This window comes from Lithobates pipiens, unplaced genomic scaffold (genome assembly GCF_037356315.1).
Source record: "Lithobates pipiens isolate NorthernLeopardFrog02 unplaced genomic scaffold, aLitPip1_a1.2 Scaffold_13, whole genome shotgun sequence".
Classification (NCBI taxonomy): domain Eukaryota; kingdom Metazoa; phylum Chordata; class Amphibia; order Anura; family Ranidae; genus Lithobates; species Lithobates pipiens.
In genome coordinates, this window is record NW_027507718.1 from 187,520,978 (window position 1) to 187,543,834 (window position 22,857).

At 45.0% G+C, this 22,857-nt stretch overlaps 1 protein-coding gene across 5 annotated transcripts in view; it reads right to left on the reverse strand.

Moving 5' to 3' along the window:
• The window catches only part of LOC143974510 (phospholipid-transporting ATPase IK-like), a 293,505-nt gene that overhangs the window by 5,521 nt on the left and 265,127 nt on the right, over window positions 1-22,857 (reverse strand). For all 5 annotated transcript variants that reach the window (XM_077475984.1, XM_077475987.1, XM_077475985.1 and 2 more), the window contains 3 exons: window positions 16,727-16,865; window positions 7,437-7,564; window positions 1,194-5,833 (listed from right to left, as the gene is read on the reverse strand). In XM_077475984.1, the coding sequence (XP_077332110.1) occupies window positions 5,702-5,833; window positions 7,437-7,564; window positions 16,727-16,865 (399 nt within the window). In that variant the 3' untranslated portion in view covers window positions 1,194-5,701. The remainder of the gene's footprint in view (window positions 1-1,193; window positions 5,834-7,436; window positions 7,565-16,726; window positions 16,866-22,857) is intronic.

Genomic DNA, 22,857 nt, shown 5'->3' on the forward strand with positions numbered 1-22,857 from the left:
TAAGTGACCGCACAGCGCGGCTCTGGCATTCCGGCCGGAGAGCTCGTCGAGTCAACATCTCCAGGAGAAGAAGAAGAAGAATAAGAAGAACAAGAACGGAAGGCGGCGGCGGCGGTGGCGGCGACGACGACAGCGGCGACAGAAGACCGGGCCACCGCCTGTAAAAGAGCTACAAGAAGGCGCGGTGGCCCGGCAGAAGAACCGAAGGCGGCGACAGAAGAACGGAAGACGGCGACAGAAGACCGGGCCACCGGACCAGGCGCGGTGGCCCGGCAGAAGAACCGAAGAGGGGGACAAGACCCCCGAAGTCGGGAGAAGAGGCCGGCGGCAGGGAGGAAGAAAGCCGGACTCCTCCGCTAGTAAAAGAGCTACACACACATAGCGGAGGAGTCCGGCGAGAAGACCCCCGAAGACGGAAGACCCCCGGAGCTGTGCAATAAAATACTTTTTCCATGTGTTGTGTTTTTTTTTGTACTTTATTTCACAGGTGAATGGGTAGGGGTACATTGTACCCCATACTCATTCACATAGGGTGGGGGGCCGGTATCCGGGGGCCCCCTTCTTAAAGGGGGCTCCCGGATTCCGATAAGCCCCCCGCCCGCAGACCCCGACAACCAACGGCCAGGGTTGTCGGGAAGAGGCCCTTGTCCTCATGAACATGGGGACAAGGTGCTTTGGGGTGGGGGGGCCGCGCGGCCCCCCCTTCCCCAAGGCACCCCCCATGTTGAGGGCACGCGGCCTGGTACGGCTCAGGGGGGGGGCGCGCTCGCTCGCCCCCCTTTCCTGGCCGGCCGGGTAGCGTGCTCGGACAAGGGTCTGGTGTGGACTTGGGGGGAACCCCCACGGCGATTTTTTTCGGCGTTGGGGTTCCCCTTTAAGCCCATTCCAGGCGGCGGAGCCCGCGACGTCTCCTTCGCGGGCCCCGCCTACCTGTACACGCGCTCGAAATGGGCGGACTTTCCGAGCGGGAACAGTCCGCTCATTTCGAAAGTACAGCGGACAGGCCCACACACGGGCGGACTGTTCGCTCAAACACAGTTTCAGCGGACAGTTTTTCGGAATTTCCGAAAGACTTTGTCCGTCCAACTGTCCGCTGAAACTGTCCGCTGAAAGCCCACACACGAGCGGACTGTCCGCCCAAACACTGTTCAGCGGACAAGGTTGGGCGAACAGTCCGCCCGTGTGTACGCGGCCTTACACCTCTTACTTGAACAGAATGTTAGGAGAAATCTTCTCATTGGCAAGAAACAGTAGCGGAATCCTAACAGAGCTTCTCCGCCATCTTTGCTAGGAAATATGTTTTTATTACTGTGTCCCATGTTATGAGTTCCCTTCACTTCCTCTTCTGTCTGAAACTCATTATAAAGGCAAGAAGTAAAGAGATTTTCTCTGACTTACTGCTCTGACAACTCTCACTCATGTATTCGCACAGGAACCAGACAAATTTTGATCTACAGTATCTCACAAAAGTGAGTACACCCCTCACATTTGTGTAAATATTTTATTACAGTTGTGTTCAAAAGTTTACATACCCTGTCAAAATTTATGATTTCTTGGCTGTTTTTCAGAGCACATCAATTATAGCACAAAAACATTTCTTTGTCCGGGGTTAGTGTTTGGCTATTATCAATCAACTGTGCTTACTCTTTTTAAATCATAATGACAACAGAATCTACCCAAATGACCCTGATCAAAAGTTTACATACCCCAGTTCTGCCAGGGTATGTAAACTTATGAGCACAACTGTATATCTTTTCATGTGACAACACTGAAGAAATGACACTTTGCTACGATGTAGTGAGCTTACAGCTTGTATAACAGTGTAAATTTGCTGTCTCCTCAAAATAACAAGACACGACCATTAATGTCTAAACCACTGGCAACAAAAATGAGTACACCCCTAAGTGAAAATGTCCAAATTGAGCCCAATTAGTCATTTTCCCTCCCCGATGTCATGTGACTCGTTAGTGATACAAGGTCTCGGGTGTGAATGGGGAGTAGGTGTGTTAAATTTGGTGTTATCGCTCTCACTCTCTCATACTGGTCACTGAAAGTTCAATATGGCACCTCATGGCAAAGAACTCTCTGAGGATCCAAATAAAATAATTGTTGCTCTACATAAAGATGGCCTAGCCTATAAGAAGATTGCCAAGACCCTGAAATGGAGCTGCAGCATGGCCAAGACCATACAGCGGTTTAACAGGACAGGTTCCACTCAAAACAGGCCTCAAAGAAATTGAGTGCACGTGCTTAGCTTCATATCCAGAAGTTGTCTTTGGGAAATAGATGTATGAGTGCTGCCAGCATTGCTGCAGAGGTTGGAGGGGTGGGGGGTCAGCCTGTCAGTGCTCAGACCATACGCCACATACTGCATCAAATTGGTCTTCATGTCTGTTGTCCCAGAATGAAGCCTCTTCTAAAGATGATGCAAAAGAAAGCCCACAAACAGTTTGCTGAAGACAAGCAGACTAAGGACATGGATTACTGAAACCATGTCATGTGGTTTGATAAAACCAGAATAAACTTATTTGGTTCAGATGGTGTCAAGCGTGTGTGGCGGCAACCAAGTGAGGAATACAAAGACAAGTGTGTCTCTCCTACAGTCAAGTATGGTGGTGGGAGTGTCATGGTCTGGGGCTGCATGAGTGCCGTCGGCACTGGGGAGCTACAGTTCATTGAGGGAACCATGAGTACTGTGACATACTGAAGCAGAGCATAATACCCCCCCTTCAGAGACTGGGCCCACTGGGCAGTATTGCAATATGATAACGACCCCAAACACACCTCCAAAACGACCACTGTCTTGCTAAAGAAGCCAAGGGTAATGGTGATGGACTGACCAAGCGTGTCTCCAGACCTAAACTCTATTGAGCATCTGTGGGGCATCCTCAAACGGAAGGTAGAGGAGCGCAAGGTCTCTAACAACCACCAGCTCTGTGATGTTGTCATGGAAGAGTGGACGAGTACTCCAATAGCAACCTGTGAAGCTCTGGTGAACTCCATGCCCAAGAGGTTTGAGGCAGTGCTGGAAAATAATGGTGGCCACACAAAATATTGACACTTTGAGCTCAATTTGGATATTTTCACTTAGGGGTGTACTCACTTGTGTTGCCAGCAGTTTAGACATTAATGGCTGTGTGTTGAGTTATTTTGAGGGGGCAGCAAATTTACACTGTTATATAAACTGTACAATCACTACTTTACATTGTAGCAAAGTGACATTTCTTCAGTGTTGTCACATGAAAAGATATAATAAAATATTTACAAAAATATGAAGGGTGTACTCACTTTTTGTTTACTGTAGATCATTTTTGTGAGAAACTGTATATATGACCATTAACAGTCATGAGAAATCGGCCTGTCGATCGACTTCTCATGAACAGTCCTGCTGGAAAAATGTTGCTTGTTTGGAGCATGCAGCCAATGGGCTGATCAGTGTATTCTGGCAGTGGGGAAGTCCCGCTGTCAGAATACAATGACACAGCGGAGAGAATTCATACATTGGTACAGTTTTTTGTTCAGCTGATAGCTTTAGAGTACACCTGTGCCCAGACTATAGACATTTATAATTTCAGTTCTTGTACCTTTAAAGTGGTTCTAAAGGCAGAAGGTTTTTTTATTTTAATGCATTCTATGCATTAAGATAAAAAAACTTCCTGGGAGCAGCAGCCCCCCCTAATACCCAAGCCCCATCTCGATCAAGCGAAGTTGCACACAAGACTCAGCTGTCCGGGACTCCCCCTCCTGACTGGCTGAGACATAGCAGAGGGCGCCATTGGCTCCCGCTGCTGTCAATTAAAGTCAGTGAGCCAATGATGAGGAGAGAGAGGGGTACGGTTGAGGCACAGCTCCGTGTCTGAATGGACACAGAGCAGCAGCTCAGCTTAGGTGCCCCCATAGCAAGCTGCTTGCTATGAAGGAGCTCAGCGGGAGGGAGGGGCCAGGAGCACCGGCGAGGGACCCGAGTAGAGGAGGATATGGGCTGCTCTGTGCAAAACCACTGCACCGAGCAGGTAAGTATAACATATTTTTTACATTTCCACTATGAGCCTGTTTGTTTGGTAATAACTTTGTGATTACCTAAGATAACAAAAGAATACATAGGTCTTTCTGGAGAATAAGGCCAGCAGTAAATGGAACAAATTTCTTTCCTGCAACCACGGGTTGTAGGAAAAAAATTAGCTCGATTCTGCCGTCAACAAAGACAGTGCTGACAGGGAAATCCCTTTTACTGGGCCAATGTCTTCTCCCGGCAGGGGAATCCGTCCCCACCAGGAGAAGACAGTGATTATTGCTAGCAGCTATAGCCGCCGCTAGCAATAATTGCAGGTAAAAAAAACGGCATGCTGGTTGTACCCAAGTTGATCGATCAACTTAGTACATTCAGCCTGCCCATACACAGTGTATGGCCTTCCTTAGGCTATGTTTATAAGTGTGGTTAGGGTGTGGCAAAAATGTACAGTTGAGTCACATTTTTTTCTGCCTGTCAACTGCCCCCAAACCCCCCCCCCCCCTTAAGCTACAAAAGGCAGCGGATCAGGATGTTTACATGCCACAGTCACGATGCTTCACTTTGTGCCCACTGCATAATTTACCCGACATGTAGCAATTGGCAGGCTTGCTGCACAATCACTACACATTCAAGCAAATGGGGAATGTAATGCACACAGTTGCGGCGCATTTGTCTGCAAAAATGGGGTCAAAACAGGCAGTGAAGAGGCGTAGCATTGCTTCCTCACTGCCTGTCAGTAACCTTTGGAGCATGATCTAAATGCGGATCGGGCTTCAGCGGAAAGGGAGGCATGTTTAAATCTACCCAAACAGGGCTTTCCTTGGGCAGTACTGTTTTGCAAAAAATATTTTATTTTCTATGTAGTCTGTAGACAAAAAGGCATTAAAGAGTTTTTCTTTTCTATTTTGACCAGTGTTATTAAAAACAGAAATAGAAAAAAAATAAGGGGAGGAAAGCATGACTTTTTAAAGTGCTTTTACCGATCAGAAGATGTTCAGAGTACTATGTGCATCTTCTAGTCATGGGTTCACTTTAAGTCTGGATGACTGCATATACCTCCTACCAAAGATGAGACGCAGTTACCAACATTTCTTGAAAATCAAAGACGCTGTAAGCTAATAATCAAAAATTAAACAATACACATTTGCAAATGACAGCTGTAAAATGACGGCATCTAAAAGAAGCTATTCATTGTAGAAACCTGAGTTGTTTGTGATCATTAAAATGTATGTATAGACAAAAAAAATGTTTTCTTAGTTTTGGATTGAGAGGGGAAGGGTTAAAACCTCTGCCAGGTATTCAGCTCCAATGGAGAGGTTTGCTCTCACTTCCTACGTTTTAACAGACAGGAAGTAAGGACAAATCTGCAAAAGGCAAAACATACAACAATAAAAACAAATAAAAAACGGACAGGCGATTTAGCCTTCCACCTTATTCATTTTAAACAAATATTTTTCTCCTTCCGGTGTTGTTTTTGGAGTGATTTCTTTCCTTCCTGTCTGGTGACAGTTGTCCCCGGGATAGCAGTGAAAGCCCTCAGAGCCCCAGACAGGAGTTCTAATCCTTCCACGCCTTATCTAAAAATATTTCCCTTTTCCAATAAATAGCAGAATGTATTGTGTAAATTCATTTAATACAAATGTCACTTATTCTTCATGTAACTCCTTATCTTTCTTATTGATGTTACTCTTATGTTTTTTTCTGCCTGGTGACAATTCTTTCATATCCTTCACTATGGGAGAAAGCATAGCTGGACCGTCTTCTGGAATGGTTCCTTTTGAATGTAGAGCGCAACTCAATGTCATTTAATGCTGGGGTTACCTGAAAAGATTTATTAAAGAGGTTATGTATATAAAATAAGTTATTTAAGGTGCAGTGTAAACGTATAGGTGCATAAAATGGCATTGCAACATTTAAGAACTGTCAGATAGTGGAGCTGTCAGGCAGCTGGAGCCTTCATTGTGGGCAGAGCTCTTTTTTTTTGGGTCGACGTTCATCGTGATTGACATTGGATCTACTTCGGGGGACATTTATTCCTTGTTTCTTAATTTTTTAACACTTTTTGGTGAATGAGTAGGGGTACTTTCACATTTACATGTACCATACTCATTCGGGGGGGGGGGGGGGGCCTTGTTAAAGGGGCTTTCAGATTCCAATAAGTCATCACCCCCACAACCCTGGCCCGGTGGTTGTGAGGAAGAGGCTCTTGTTCTCATCAACATGGGGACAAGGTGCTTTGGGGGGATCCCCCTACCCCAAAGCACCCCCCTATGTTAAGGGCATGTGGCCTGGTATGGTTCAGGAGGGGGGCACTCATTCGCTCCCCTCTTTCCTGGCCTGCCAGGCTGCATGCTCGGTTAAGGGTCTGGTATGAATTTGGGGGGCCCTGTTAAAATCAATACCAGAGCCAAATGGCCTGGTATAGATTGAGGGGACCCCCACGCATTTTTTTTTTCACAATTTTTAATTGCCAGCAATTGTTTTGTTTACAGTCATGAGGAGTGATGAGTTGTTAAGGACGTGGCGGCTGGCTTGCCGCCCCATCTTAACAACCAGCTATTTTATTCGATCAATTAACAACTGATGCAAATTCTAATCGTTCCAAAAATTCTAAATTTGTTTCGAAAATGGATAAACTAAATAAAACTATATGAAACTAAATTCATTCCAAAAATGAATAACAAAATTTAATTAGTAACATAACAAATATACCCTAAAAAAACTAAAGGAATTTTTCCATTTTGCACATGTCTAGCTTTTACACAATCAGCTGAGGCTGAAGAAGATTATACCGTATCTGTTTTTAAGGACTTGGTACATGACAAATCTCAGTCTTTTGACATTACTATTAAACCCAATGATACCATTTTGGTCCTTACTGATGCAGACCACACCTAAGGTTGCTAGCCTTGGTTCTCTAATAAGCACCAAGTCTGGTAAAATCTATTCTGTACACTCACTTTTACAACCTTTACATGCATGTTTTTAGCTCCCAAGTTATGTATTTGGGGGCTTAATACATGTATGCATGCATGTATCATACATACTAGGGGGGTACAACTGGGGAAATCAATGGTGGAGAAGGATCTGGATGACCTGATAGATCATAGATTTAAAGGGATAGTTGAAGCTGGATGCCCTTCAGCTAGGAAACTACAGGAGCTTTATATGACTTGCTGCAGCTTCTGTGAGTAGCTTAATGTGCAGTGTCATCAGAATACATATTTTCAATACAGGCAAAGAACCTGTATAACTGTGCAAGACTGAAAGTAAGCCTGGATCTTTGAGCCACCACCTTCCATAAAAGATCAGTTTCCCAAGTAGGCTGTCTTTTATTTAATTATACAATAAAATTTAACTTTGCATGCTGTAGACTTATACTTGTTGTTATGCTCATATACAATAACATCTTGACTTGACTTACCAAATGGCTTCTATTAAGGACTAGTCTGTTCAATATGCGGCAGAAGACAGAAGGAATGATGCTTACAAGTACACCCAACAGCAAGATAAGCCACATATATACGCTGTCGATGGAATTTACCATTGCCCCTAAAAACATAAGAAAGGTTTAATTTGAAACGATACTTACAATTTTTGAGAAAGTTTTCTGTAGGTCCAGAACCCTGGAAGGTCAATACACTGGAGTTTTGTCATGCAAACTCCTGCATTCAGAAGTCTTGGTGCACTTTCAGAAAGCGCACCAAACCAGCAGGATATAATAGAAGTCTCAGTGCAACTAACTGTCAGGAAAGCGGCAGGTGCACTGCGCTGCACCTGTGGATCAGAGTAAAAGCAGCCTAACAACCCTTTGTTAAAAGTGACAATATGCCGTTGCAATAGTGCAGTGTATTTGATGTTTAACCCCTTCAGATCCACACTATAGCCGGATGACGGCTACAGCACGGATATACTTAAGATGTCCTCCCCTTTGCACACTCCCCGCGCGCCCCCTGCAGGGCGCGCTGTGATCACCGAGTCAATGGGACTCGGGTGATCACAGATTGGAGTTCCCGGCCCCTTACCACGTGAGCAGCTGTCAGCAAATGACAGAAGATGTTTTATGGGGTTTTTTTCAGTGTGAGGAGAAAAAAAAAGCTGATCGCCGGCTTCAGTGCAAGGGACGTCGGTCCCGAAGAGGAAGAGGTGAAGCCGCCTCATCTGTTCCCACCAGTACCGCCTGCCAGTGCCAACAATCAGTGCCACTTATAAATGCCCACCAGTGGTGCCAATCAGTGCCACCTAGCAGTGCCAATCAGTGTCACCAGTGCCCATAAGTGCACATCACTGCCAGCTATCAGTGCCACCTCTTAGTGCCCAATGCCACCAATCAGTGCCACCTACTAGTGCCCATCATTGCAGCCTCATCAGCATACATAAAAGGGGAAAAATTACCTGTTTGCAAAATATTAACAAAATATAAAACGGTATTGTATTTTTTTTCTTAAATTTCGGTCTTTTTTCATTTTTTTTAACAAAAAATAACCTAGAGGTGAATACCACCAACAAAAAAAAATGTATTTTTGGGGGAAAAATTATAAAACTTTCATTTGGGTACAGTGTTGCATGACCGCGCAATTGTCGTTCACAGAGTGACAGCGCTAAAAGCTGAAAATTGGTCTGGGCAGGAGGGGGGTTTAGCTGCCCAGTAAGTAAGTGATTAATACATTGACCTTTTCCTCTTCCAGCTTCTGCTGACATCACTCTCTAGGCTGCTAGAAAGGTCCCACGCAAAGCTCACTTGGTATCATTCTGCCGGCACTACAGAGGAAGCATCGGCTTATGTGGCTCCTGCTCCCTCCATGGCCACCTGCTTTCTCTGCTGCCAGCTCCATGTATTCTGATGCTCTGGAATGATGAATTGGTAACCCATTGATCACGATCTGGGCTTGCCGACCTGCCATCCCAAAGCATGGGCATGTGCTTGCCTGGTTTGAGGTCACAGGCCATGGGTTTGGCACCACTGCCATAGAAGGACCACCCTAAAAAGAAATGGTTTGATATGCCTTCAAGGCAGGACATTGTGAAGGAGACCTAAGGACACTAGCAAAAACTGGAGCCTTGTGGAATGAGAAGGGTTGTATGGACACACAGGGGAGGGCAGTCCCAGCAATGATTTTGCCAGTGTCACTTGAAGGCCTAAGAATCCATTCCTGTGTCCTGTATTGTATGATTAGGAGAAGTATTTATTCCTATAATCATCAGCTCCATAAAGGGCTATAATGTGGTATTTTCCTGATCCACTCTATTCTTATGAAGAACATCTGAACTGGGGAGAAAGTAGCCTAGAAACATTTGATTTTGCCAGCATTTGTAGATTGCTGGGGAAAGCTTTGCATTTCTTTCCCCTTATAAATACACCCCTCATGGTACCCAAAGATTTTTTGGGAGAAAGAAAGGGTACTATGCAAGTCAGTAAAATCCTGCTGCCCCCTACTGATTTTTTTTAATCCAAAAGTTTTACGTATTTTTTAGAGTTAGAGTTTTAGTATTGAAATGAGTATAAAGTAGCAACATCAGTGCTGACAAAGACATGCACCTTTACTCAGGGTCGGTGCTACCCATAGACAAGGTAGGCACCAGCCTAGAGCGCACGTCAGTCGAGGGCGCCGCAACCTCGTTCAGTGCCCCCACCTCCATCGCTCACTCACCCACCCACTGCTCGCCTGCTGCAGTGTGCACATCCCCCGCCTGCTGTATTTCCTGTGTGAGGAGGAGTTAGGCTAGGTCTGCCTCACCTCCTTCCATGTCCCCACTGCCTTCCATGTGCCATAGTCTTCCAGCCTTCCATGTATCATAGTGATCCTTTTTTCCTGCCTTCTATGTGCCATAGTGGTCCTTCCTGCCTTTCATGTACCATGGTGATCCTTCCTGCCTTCCGTGTGCCATAGTGGTCCTTCCTTTCTGCCTTCCATGTGCGATAGCGATCCTTCCTTCCTGCCTTCCATGTACCATAGTGATCCCAACATAATTTCTTCCGTGTACCATAGTGATCCTTTCTTTCTTCCATGTACCATAGTGATCCTTTTGCATTCCATGTACCATAGTGATCCCTTCTTCCTTTCTTCCATGTACGATAGTGATCGTTCTTGTCTTCCATGTACCATAGTGGTCCCAACTTCCTTTCTTCCATGTACCATAGTGATCCCAACTTCCTTTCTTCCATGTACCATAGTGATCCTTCCGTCCTTTCTTCCAAGTACCATAGTGATCCTTCCTGCCTTCCATGTGGCATAGTGATCCTTTCTGCCTTCCAGGTGTTATAGTGATCCTTCCTGCCTTCCATGTGCCATAGTGATACTTCCCTTCTTCCATGTATCATAGTGATCCTTCTTGCCTTCCATGTACCATAGTGATCCCTTCCTTCCTTTCTTCCATGGACCATAGTGATCCATCCTGTCTTCCATGTACCATAGTGATCCCCCCTTAATTTCTTCCATGTACCATAGTGATCCCTTCTTCCATGTACCATAGGGATCCTTTCTGTCTTCCATGTACCATATTGATCCCTCCTTCCTTTCTTCCATGTACCATAGTGATCATTCTTTCCTTTCTTTCAAGTACCATAGTGATCCCCCTTCTTTTCATTGATATACCATGGTGATCCTTCCCTTTCACTCACTAAGGGTTGGTTCATACTGTAGCACTTATTCTTTAGCTCTATCCCAGGGTTCCTCGGCTCCTTCATGATCCTCTATTTTAGGCTCTCTGCCTATTTTTAGTATATACAAAACCAGATGTATTGGATGTAAATTTCTAATTGATTGTGTTAAGGTTTATATGTTTATCCTTGACGCTCCAGCTTGTGGCACAGGAGTCATTCTTTATAGGTACAAGGGAGCCCAGGTTTTGTCTAAGCATGGCTCTTAAGCCCCTCCCACCATCATGTTTGGTGACACCCACCTTTTTCTGCAGCGAGCATCTCCCTGAAGTCCCTTATTCTCAAGTTCAAAAGTTGGGAGGTATGCGTATAGATGGGCAGGGGAAAGGGGGTGGAGTCAGCAGGGGGCCGGCAACATTTGGTTTTGCCTAGGGTGTCAAAAATCCTTGCACCAGGCATGCCTTTACTGTACAAAGGAATCACCTTACTGATTTTTAAAGTGAAGTAATTTGTCCCACACCTCATAGCAGCTACATAGGCTGTTATGATTGTAGAAACATTCTTAATACCATTTGTTCAGTTACACAAGGCACATATTTTATATTTTTTTAAAAGCTAAGGCAGCTTTTGTAAGATGAAAGAATCCTATATGACACAGGGAAAAAGTATTGAACACATAAAGAAAGGGAAGTGCAAAAAGGCATGGAAAGCCAAGACACCAGCTGAAATCTATCAGTAATTCTAAAGCAATCCTGCCCCTTGTCAGTGCAAATTAATACCAGCTGGTTCAGTCTCAACTCATGGCCTATAAAAAGGTGTCTCACTACCAAGGTGTCACACACGACACATCTAATTCTGGGTAAAAGCAAAGAGCTCTAGCACTACCTTCACAACCTTATTGTTGCTAAATATACTGATGACATTGTTTCCAGTGAGCACCATTGGGGCCATAATACAGAAGTGGAAAAAACATAATTTCACCATAAATCTGGCCACGACCAGGTGCTCCTTACAAGATTTCTGACAGAGGAGTAAAAGGAATTATCAGAAGAGTTGTCCAAGACCCAAGGACCACCTGTGGATCATTCAGAAAAAAATGGATTTAGCAGGTACAATTTTTTCAAAGAAAACAATAAGTAATGCACTTAACCACCATGGCATGTATACACGCTCACCAGTCAAGACTCCATTGCTGAAGTTAAAGCATGTTGAGGCACGTTTAAAGTTTGCTGCACAACATTTAGAAAGGCCTGTGAAATGCTAGGAGAATATAGTATAGTAAGATGAGACCAAAATGTAACTCTTTGGATGCCATAATACACACCATGTTTGGCAGTCAAATAGCACTGCACATCACCCAAAAAACACCATACCAACAGTGAAGTTTGGAGGTGGGCACATTAGGCTGTGGGGCTGTTTTTCAGCATACAGTACTGGCAAACTTCATATTGTTGAAGGATGAATGGAAAAATGTACCAAGACATTATTGATAAAAAAAAAATCTGCTGCCATCCACCAGGATGATGAATATAAAACGAGTGTGGACATTTCAGCAAGACAATGATCCCAAACACAAGGCCAAGGAAACTCAATTATTTTCAAAGAAAGAAAATAAAACTGCTAGAATGGCCCAGGCAATCACCTGACTTGAATCCAATAGAAAATCTATGGAAACAATTAGGGCTGTGGAAATTAAAGTTAATTCCTCGATTAAGCATTCATTTTTTTAATCGATCAAAATTCTTTTGATCGGTACTCACCTCTCCACCGGCTTCCAGGTTTTCAGGGAGTTCCGTCGGAGATTGGTACGGTTACGTCTATGTACATGACGTCACCGGACTACTCCACCCTTCCTTAAGTGCCTCTGTCTGCTAACAAAGGGAAGGGGGGTGGAGTCTTGTGATGTTGAAGTTCTGATTGAACGTAACGCTTACGGGGGAGAAGCTACGCATGACGTCACCCGCTGTTACCCTATGGAACTAACATGATTGTCGGCTTTACATGCTGTGTTTTTATCATGTTCATGTGAGTTGTTTGTGTTTGAACACAAAAATGTAATCTTATACTTAAGCGGTGAGCACCTAGATCTTTTGATACCCGCTTGCATGACCACCTGTTTGCTCAGGGGTCCATGCCATAAGGTGAGAGTGATTAGTTAGACTGGAGGTGGAGGGATTGTCACGCTACTGTGGAAAAAAAATTACTTACGTCAGTGCTACAGTTTGAATTTAAAACATATTTGTGTGAACTGTGAAGTTAAGTCATGGATTGTGGAAACGAACTAGTGTCAGGTGATTGTATATAGTGTATACCACATTTACCATTGACTAATGCAGAGATGCAATGCAAGGAGATCAGCTAAAAGTAGTTGGACCTGTATGTGCATTATAATTAATCGAAAATTAGTCGATTAAAAAGAAAACCGATTAATCGAATACAAAAATTTGAATCAGTAACAGCCCTAGAAACAACTAAACTTTAGAGTTCACAGAAGATTTCAAGACTGTATGGAAGAATGGGCCAAAATCACACCTAAGCAATGCATGCGACTAGTTTCTCCATACAGGAGGCATCTTGAGGCTGTCATTACCAACAAAGGATTTTGTACTATTACATTTCAGTTAGCATGTTTAATAATTTTTCCCTGTGGCATTCCATTTTATTACACATAACTTCATTTTTGAACGTATTTGTTTTGGTCTCTTTGTATGTATGGATTGCATGGGTTGTTACCGACATGTGGTGAAAATTCCATGTTAATAGCACCTTTAGAAATATATTTACCTAGCAAAATAGTGATGTGTTCAATACTTATTTTACTCCCTGTATACAGTGCATTTGGAAAGTATTCACAGCGCTTCACTTTTTTTCACATTTTGTTATGTTACAGCCTTATTCCAAAATGGATTCAATTTATTATCGTCCTCAAAATTCTGCAAACAATACCCGATGTGAAAGAAGTTTATTTGAAATCTTTGCAAATTTATCAAAAATAAAAAAATGCAAAAATCACATGTACATAAGTATTCACAGCCTTTGCCATGACACTTAAAATTGAACTCAGGTATGTATGGTACAGTGGCCAGACAGAAGGCACTCCTCAGTTAAAGGCACATGACAGCCCAGCTGGAGTTTGCCAAAAGGCTTCTGAAGGACTCTCAGACCATAGTTACATAGTCAGGTTGAAAAAAGTCCATCCAGTTCAACCTTAAAGAAGAGAAACAAAATTCTCTGCTCTGATGAAACAAAGTTTGAACTCTTTGGCCTGGATGGCAAGGATCATGTCTGGAGTAAACCAGGCACCGCTTATCACCTGACCAATACCATCCCTACAGTGAAGCATGGTGGTGGCAGCATCATGCTGTGGGGATGTTTTTTAGTGGCAGGAACTGGGAGACTAGTCAGGATCGAAGGAAAGATGAATGCAGCAATGTACAGAGACTTCCTTGATGAAAACGTGCTCCAGAGCACTCTGGACCTCAGACTGGGATGAAGGTTCGTTTTTAAACAGGACATAGACCCTAAGCACACAGCCAAGATAACAAAATAATAGCTACAGGACAAATCTGTGAATGTCCTTACGTGGCCCACACTTTACCTCGATTGAACATCTCTGGATAGATCTGAGAATGGTTGTGCACTGACACTCTCCATCCAACTTGACGGAGCTTGAGAGGTCCTACAAAGAAGAATGGGAGAAAATGCACAAAACAGGTGTGCCAAACTTGTAGCATTATACTCAAAAAGACTTCAGGCTGTAAATGGTGCCAAAGGTGCTTCAACAAAGTATTGAGGCTGTGAATACTTACAGCCCTGTGAAAAAGTATTTGCCCCTTGCTGTTTTTTTTTTTTTTTTGGCATATTTCTCACACTTAAATAATTCAGATTATCAAACTAATTTTAATATTACACAAAGATAATCCGAGTAAATCCAAGCTGCAGTTTTTAAATTATTATTTCATTTATTAAGGGAAAAAAGCTGTTCAAACCTGCCTGGCCCTATGTGAAAAAGCAACCCCCCCCCCCCCCCATGCAGAATCATGAATAAACTGTGATTAAGCACAATTTTTTGGAAAACTGAGTTAAATTTCACTTGCCACACCCAGGCCTGATTACTGCCAGACCTGTTGAATCACATAAATAGAAGCTGTCTGAACAAGTTAAAGGGGTTGTAAAGGTTTAATTTTTTTTTTTAAATAACAAACATATACTTACCTCCACTGTGCAGTTCATTTTGCACAGAGTGGCCCCGAACCTCGTTTTCTGGGATCCCTCAGCGGCTGTCTCGGCTCCTCCCCGCAAAAGCTAACCCCTCCTCTGGGAAGCTCTCTCCCAAGGGGGTTAACTTGTGGGTGTGATCCCGTGTACAATGGCCGCCGACTGTATCACTCGCTACAACCCCTTTAAGCATGCTAACAGATCACAAAAAGCCACACATCATGCCGCAATCTAAAAAAATTAAAAAACAGATTAGAAACAAACAAATTTACATGTATCTTAGGGAGGGTTTAAAAACCATTTCTAAGGCTTTGGAACTCCGGTGACCCACGGGGAGAGTCATTATCCACAAATGAGATAACTTGGAACAGTGATGAACCTTCCCAAAAGTGGCAGGCCTACAAAAATTACTCCAAGAGCATGAAGACGACTCATCCAGGAGGTCATAAAATAACCCAGAACAACATCTAAAGAACTGCAGGCCTCACTTGCCTCAGGTAAGGTCAGTGTTCATGATTCAACAATAAGAAAGAGACTGGGCAAAAATGTCATCCATGGGAGAGTTCCAAGGCTAAAGCCACTGCTGACCAAAAACATTTTATCTCCAAAACTTACAGCATTTCATAACAATTACATCATACCGACAGTCAGACATGGTGGTGGTAACGTGATGCTCTAGGGCTGCTTTGCAGCTTCAGGACCTGAACGACTTACCATAATTAATGGAACCATGAATTCTGAGGTCCTAAAGAAGAATGTCCGGCCATCAGTTTGTGACCTCAAGCTCAAGTGCACTTGGGTTATGCAGCAGGACAATGATCCGAAACACAACAGCAAGGTTAGGTTTTGGAGTGGCCTAGTCAAAGCCCGTTCATGCTGGAAATGTGGCTGAATTAAAACAATTCTGCAAAGAAGAGTGGGCCAAAATTGCACCACAGCAATGTGACAGACTCATTGCCAGTTATTGCAAACGCTTGATGCTGCCAAAGGTGGCACAACCAGTTATTAGGTTTAGGGGCAATTGCTTTTTCACATAAAGACAGGCAGGTTTGGACAGCTTTTTTGCCTTAATAAATTAAACCATCATTTAAAAACGGCATTTTGTAATTACTTGGGTTATCTTTGTGTAATAATAAAATTAGTTTGATTATCTGAGTCATTTAAGTGTGACAAATATGCAAAAAATTTAAACCAGAAAAGGGGGTAAATACTTGTTCACACAACTGAATGTACATGGGATTTCTTTTGTTGTTTATTTTTATTAAATTTGCAAAGATTTCAAGCAAACTTCTTTCACATTTTTATTATGGTGTATTGTTTGTAGAATTTTGAGGAAAATAATTTAATCCATTTCAGAATAATGCCCTGTACACACGAACGGATTTTCCGTCAGAAAAATCTTGGATGGTTTTTCCGACGGAATTCCGCTCAAGCTTGGCTTGCATACACACGGTCACACAAAAGTTCTATGAACTTTCGACCGTCAATAACGCAGTGACGTACAACACTACGACGAGCCAAGAAAGTGTTCAGTGCTTCCGAGCATGCGTCGAATTGTTTAAGAGCATGCGTAGGATTTTTGCATGTTGGAATTTGTACAGACAATCGGAACATTTTCTGACCAAAAAATAGAGAACCTGCTCTCAATCTTTTGCTGGTTGGAATTCTGCCAGCAAAAGTCCGATGGAGCATTCACATGATCGGAATTTCTGACCAAAAGCTCACGACTTTTGCTGGCAGAATTTCTGATCGTGTGTATGGGGCTTTAGGCTATAACATAACAAAATGAGGAAAAAGTGAAGCGCTGTGAATACTTTCCGGATGCACTGTATATAAGAAAAGGCTGCTCACTTGGTAACCTAATAAAACAGAAAAGACTTTATTAAGTGTTTTACCCAGATAGTTAAAATATTGCATGCTGGTTTGATATGCAGATTGCAGAGTGGTTACATATGATATCACAAAGTAGCTGACGAGGGATATCCCAAAGCTGAGGAAAGCAAACACAGACCATGAAGCAATTGCCAAGACAGCCTGTTGGAAAAAATAAAAATGTCACATGTATACAGCATAATTCTGAACATATTTTCAGTAACAGTAAGGTAAATAGTAACATTGTTTCCATAAAATATTTGTAATGGCAAGAGTGTAATAAGCGTTCCACCACTGAACTCATGAAACTCTACGGCACTGTAAACCAAAACCACTTTCTGCCACTTGAATTCTGTCACAGCCAACATTTACTTATAGCAAGTGCAGTACATACAGACAGGCATACTTACGTGTTCTTGACCCAAAGGAGCGTACAATAAACTTGCTTACCATACTCCCCATACCACGCTTACCATACCAAACATTACTTACCATTAGGGATGAGCTTCGTGTTCGAGTCGAACGTACGTTCGACTCGAACATTGGCTGTTCGTCCGTTCGGCGAAATCCGAACTCTTGGTCCGTTCGCGTCAAAATTCGTGTGGCGCGCGCGGCCCACAATGCACTGCGATGGCACAGTGCATTGCTGGCTCATGATTGGCCAAGCATGCACTGTGACCCCGCATGCTTGGCCAATCGCAGCGCCAGCAGCGAGGAGAGCCATGATTGGCCACAGGCATCTTGGTGTGGGCCTTTTTTGAGACGAGTGCATCAGATCGCACCACTGCTATTTGCAACATATGTCTCAAGCGTATCTCACGTGGCCAAAACATCAGCCGCTTGGGCACCACATGCTTGACCAGAAATATGTTGACCTGCCATGCAGCTCGTTGGCAAGCGTACCTCAAAGACCCACACCAAAGAACAAAGCGGACCTCTCCTTGCTCCTCATCAGCTGGCATCTCCAACCCCACTAGACCTTCAATCCTCTCTGAAACCTGCTCTGAGAGGAATGAAGGTGTACAATTAGGTGTGTCACAGCCAAGTGCTTCCGGGAACTCTGCTAGTGGTACACCCACGTCCGATTATAGCAGGCAAATGTCCCTGCCCCAGCTGCTGGACCGGCGGAAGAAGTTTACTCCCAGCCATCCACATGCCCAGCGGTTGAATGCTAGCTTGGCTAAATTGCTAGCACTTCAACTGCTGCCTTTTCAGTTGGTAGACTCGGCCCCCTTCCGCGAGTTTGTACAGTGTGCGGTTCCTCAGTGGCAGGTCCCCAAACGCCACTTTTTCTCACGGAAGGCGATTCCGTCTCTCTACCGGCATGTGGAAGGCAATGTCCTTCCCTCGCTGGACAGGGCAGTCAGCGGTAAGGTGCATATTACCGCTGACTCATGGTCCAGCAGGCATGGACAGGGACGTTACCTGTCTTTCACGGCCCATTGGGTCACTCTTCTGGCTGCTGGGAAGGATGCAGGACAAGGTGCAGTAGTGTTGGAGGTTGTTCCGCCACCACGCCTCCAAAATGCTACTATTGGTTGTGACACACCTCTCTCCTCCACCCCCTCCTCTTCTTCTTCCTCCATGGCCTCTTCCAGTGCTCTGTTCTCAGAACCAGCGGTGCTCCGTAGGCGTTCCAGGGGCTACGCAAGTATGCAGGCAAAACGATGCCATGCCGTGCTTGCGCTGGTTTGTTTGGGGGACAGGAGCCACACTGGGGCGGATGTTTTGTCAGCTCTGCAGGGGCAGGCTGAGAGGTGGTTGACGCCACGCCAGCTTAAGCCAGGAATGGTGGTTTGCGACAATGGCACCAACCTCCTCTCCGCCCTCCGACAGGGACAACTGACCCATGTGCCCTGTGTAGCTCACGTCCTTAACCTGGTGGTGCAGCGGTTCTTGGGCAGGTACCCCGGCTTACATGATGTCCTGAAGCAGGCCAGGAAAGTCTGTGTGCATTTCCGCCGATCATTTAATGCCTGTGCTCGGCTGGCTGAGCTCCAAAAGGAGTTGAACCTGCCCAAGAACCGCCTTATATGTGACATGCCCACCAGATGGAACTCAACATTGGCCATGCTGCAGCGGCTGCACACGCAGCAGAGGGCCATCAATGAGTACCTGTGCGACTACGGCACCAGGACAGGGTCAGGGGAGCTTGGTTTTTTCTTACCACGCCAGTGGGGCATGATCAGGGATGCATGCACTGTCCTGTCACCGTTTGAGGAGGCCACAAGGATGGTGAGCAGTGACAGTGCATGCATCAGTGACACTGTACCTCTTGTCCACCTCTTGGAGCATACGCTGCGTGGAATAATGGACAGGGCACTTGAGGCAGAACAGAGGCAGGAAGAGGAGGACTTCCTTGCCTCTCAAGGCCCCCTTTATCCAGACAGTGTTCCTGCTGTGCCACCCATCACACAGGAAGAGGGTGAGGAGGAGGAAGAGGAGGAGGAGGATGATTGTGTCAGCATGGAGGTGGAGGCTGGCACTCAGCATCAGCAGCAGCAGTCTTATAGGGATGATTTACAGTCCCAAGAAACACGTGGACTTGTACGTGGCTGGGAGGAGGTAGCTGCGGATCATGTTGTCCTTAGTGACCCAGAGGACTCCGGACCGAATGCCTCAGCTAACCTACGCTGCATGGCCTCCCTGATCCTGCAAAGCCTGCGGAAGGATCCTCGTATTCTTCGGATCAAGGAGAGGGACCATTACTGGCTGGCCACTCTCCTTGATCCACGGTACAAGGGTAAGGTTGCCGACCTTATCTTGCCATCGCAGAAGGAGCAGAGGATGAGACATCTCCGGGAGGCCTTGCAGAAAGCTCTGTGCAACGCGTTCCCAGAGACTGGGAGGTTACAAACTCCTGGTCCTGGACAACGTGTTGCTGAGGCATCGGTCAGAAGGAGCGGTGGAGAAGGTGGCCGTCTGACTGATGCTTTCAGACAATTTTTTAGTCCGCAGCCCCAAGGTATGATTGGTTCCAGCACCCATCGCCAGCGTCTAATTTACATGGTGCAGGAATACCTAGGGGCAAGGTCAGACTTGGACACCTTTCCCACCGAAAATCCTCTGGCTTACTGGGTCTTGAGGATGGATCACTGGCCAGAGCTTGCACAGTATGCAATTGAGCTACTGGCCTGTCCTGCATCCAGCGTTCTTTCGGAACGCACCTTCAGTGCTGCTGGTGGCTTTGTTACCGATCACAGGGTGCGCCTGTCCACCGAATCAGTTGATCGACTGACCTTCATCAAGATGAATCAGTCTTGGATCACCCACAGCTACCAAGCACCTGAAGCTGATGTAACCGAATAATTTTTTTTTAAATACCACATCCCTTCAAGACTGCCTATGCTGATGCTGAGTGACTGTCCTGTTATGTTGATTGTCTATCCTCTTCCTCCTCCGCTGATATGTTGGAAGAACATTTTTGGTTCTGGGTGATGCCAGCAGCCCAATTTTTCTGCCCCTGTTTAACAGGGGCGTTTAATTACAATTTTTGATGCAATGCTTTGCAGCAGGGCTAATTCCTGCAATAAAACTAGAGTATATGGCAGAGGTTGGAGTGTGGTGGCACCAGCACCAGTGCCTAAGGCCCAATTTTTCTGCCCCTGTTTAACAGGGGCATTTAAGTACAATTTTTGATGCAATGCTTTGCAGCAGGGCTAATTCCTGCAATAAAACTAGAGTATATGGCAGAGGTTGCAGTGTGGTGGCACCAGCACCAGTGCCTAAGGCCCAATTTTTCTGCCCCTGTTTAACAGGGGCGTTTAAGTACAATTTTTGATGCAATGCTTTGCAGCAGGGCTAATTCCTGCAATAAAACTCGAGTATATGGCAGAGGTTGCAGTGTGATGGCACCAGCACCAGTGCCTAAGGCCCAATTTTTCTGCCCCTGTTTAACAGGGGCGTTTAAGTACAATTTTTGATGCAATGCTTTGCAGCAGGGCTAATTCCTGCAATAAAACTAGAGTATATGGCAGAGGTTGCAGTGTGATGGCACCAGCACCAGTGCCTAAGGCCCAATTTTTCTGCCCCTGTTTAACAGGGGCGTTTAAGTACAATTTTTGATGCAATGCTTTGCAGCAGGGCTAATTCCAGCAAAAAAACTAGAGTATATGGAAGAGGTTGCAGTGTGGTGGCACCAGCAGCAGTGCCTAAGGCCAAATTTTTCTGCCCCTGTTTAACAGGGACATGTAATTACAATTCTTGATATAATATTTCACAGGAGGGCCCCTTCCTGTGCCCACCCAGAGTAACGGTGAGGACTTATAGTGTTGTGGCACCAGCACCACAACCACCAAAGGTCAATTTTTCTACCACTGTTCAACAATGGCATGTAATTACAATTCTTGATATAATCGTTCACAGCAGGGCGCTCCAGTGCCCACCAAGAGTCACTTTGAGGGCTTACAATGTTGTGGCAAAACCAACACCTTGTTCCGCCATTTCTGCAGAGCATATAGGGCAGGCCCCTACTTTCAAACATCCAACTTACAAACATCTCCTACTTGCAAACGCAAGAAGACAGCAGCAAGTGAGATGAAAAAAGATGGACGACAAAACAAATTATACAGGGGTGATAACCCTTCCCTATGTTTTCCAAAAAGCTTAAAAATAGTTTTTTTGACTGGAGCTACACTTTAAAAATGTACCAGTTGAAAATTACAAACAGATTCAACTTAACACAACAAACCTACACAGTCCCTGTCTTGTTTGCACCGCCTGTATACTGCTGTTCTGAGTATATAGGGCCTGGGGGCCACACGCATTTCCTTTTTTTAATATGGGTACAGGGTTCCCCTTAATATGCGTACAAGACCCAAGTAGGCTGGTAATGGGCAGGGAGGGCTACCCATGCCATTTTTCTCAATGATTTTCAACCATATTGCAGGAACCAGATATAACATTAAAACCGCAAGCAGTTTTAAATGGTGTTATTTCCGTTTAATGTCATTTTGTGCAGGGAATGTTCTAAACACGGGAAACACGTGGCACTTCACAGGCATACTACAGACACCCCCCAGGCACCATATTTAAAGGAATATTTCACTTTTTTTTTTCACTTTAATCGTCATTAAAATCAGTGCTCCCGCCAAAACGGCCGTTTTTAAAACTTTCTTTTGCATTGACCCATGTCCCCTGAGGCAGGAGTCAGGTCCCCAAACCCTTTTTAGGACAATATCTTGCATATTAGCCGTTAAAATTAGCACTTTCCATTTCGAACATTCGAGTCCCATAGACTTCAATGGGGTTCTAACGTTCGTAACGAACGTGGGGTCCGTTCGAAAGTTCTGGTGCGAACCGAACCGGGGGGTGTTCGGCTCATCCCTACTTACCATAAGTCCACACTCCCTTTCCTGATCGGCCGGGTTGCATGCTCGGATAAGGGTCTGATATGGACCTAGGGGGGACCCCCATGCCATTTTTTCAGCATAGGGCTTCCCCTTTAAGTCCATACCAGGTGATGGGGCCAGCGACGTGTCAATCTCACCGCCGAAGGCGGCGACATTGACCTCCTTCGCTAGTCCTGGCTACCTGGAGCCGCGCTCAAAATGAACAGACTTTCCTCCGTGTGTGGGCAAGTCTGTTCATTTCAAAAGTACGGCGGATAGTCCGGTGGACTATGTCCGCCGGAAAAGTCCCGTGGGTGGGCAGGTCCGCTTGTCCGGACAGTCCGGTGGACATCACGGCGGTTTGTCCGCCAGACTAAGTCCGCCGGATAGTTTGATCGTGTGTACGCGTCATAAGTAGTCTAGCTTCCAACCCACTTAAACACAGACGCCGATCACCTATCCCAAGGATTCTTGGATCCCGACAAGTTGGATTGTGGGCCAGTGGATCTTTCCTGAACTGCATCCTTTTGCTACAGCAAGCAATACCAAGTTGCAGAGGTTTATTACACATCTACCTCTTGAGACTTGCAATACCAACAATAAACAGTGATAACAGTCCTGCCATATTTGCAGGGAGACCCATGATTTCCTAGGGCAATATTTTTTAGTGTCCAGCCTCTGGTAAATATTTCTCTGATACTCTTTCTTCGCTCTCGAGGCATCACACCCATCAGAATCCTCACAGATTGAACCTTCATATTAGAATGTTGAAACAGAGGCTTTAATCATTAGGGATTTTCATCCAGAGTTGTTTTAACTCTGCT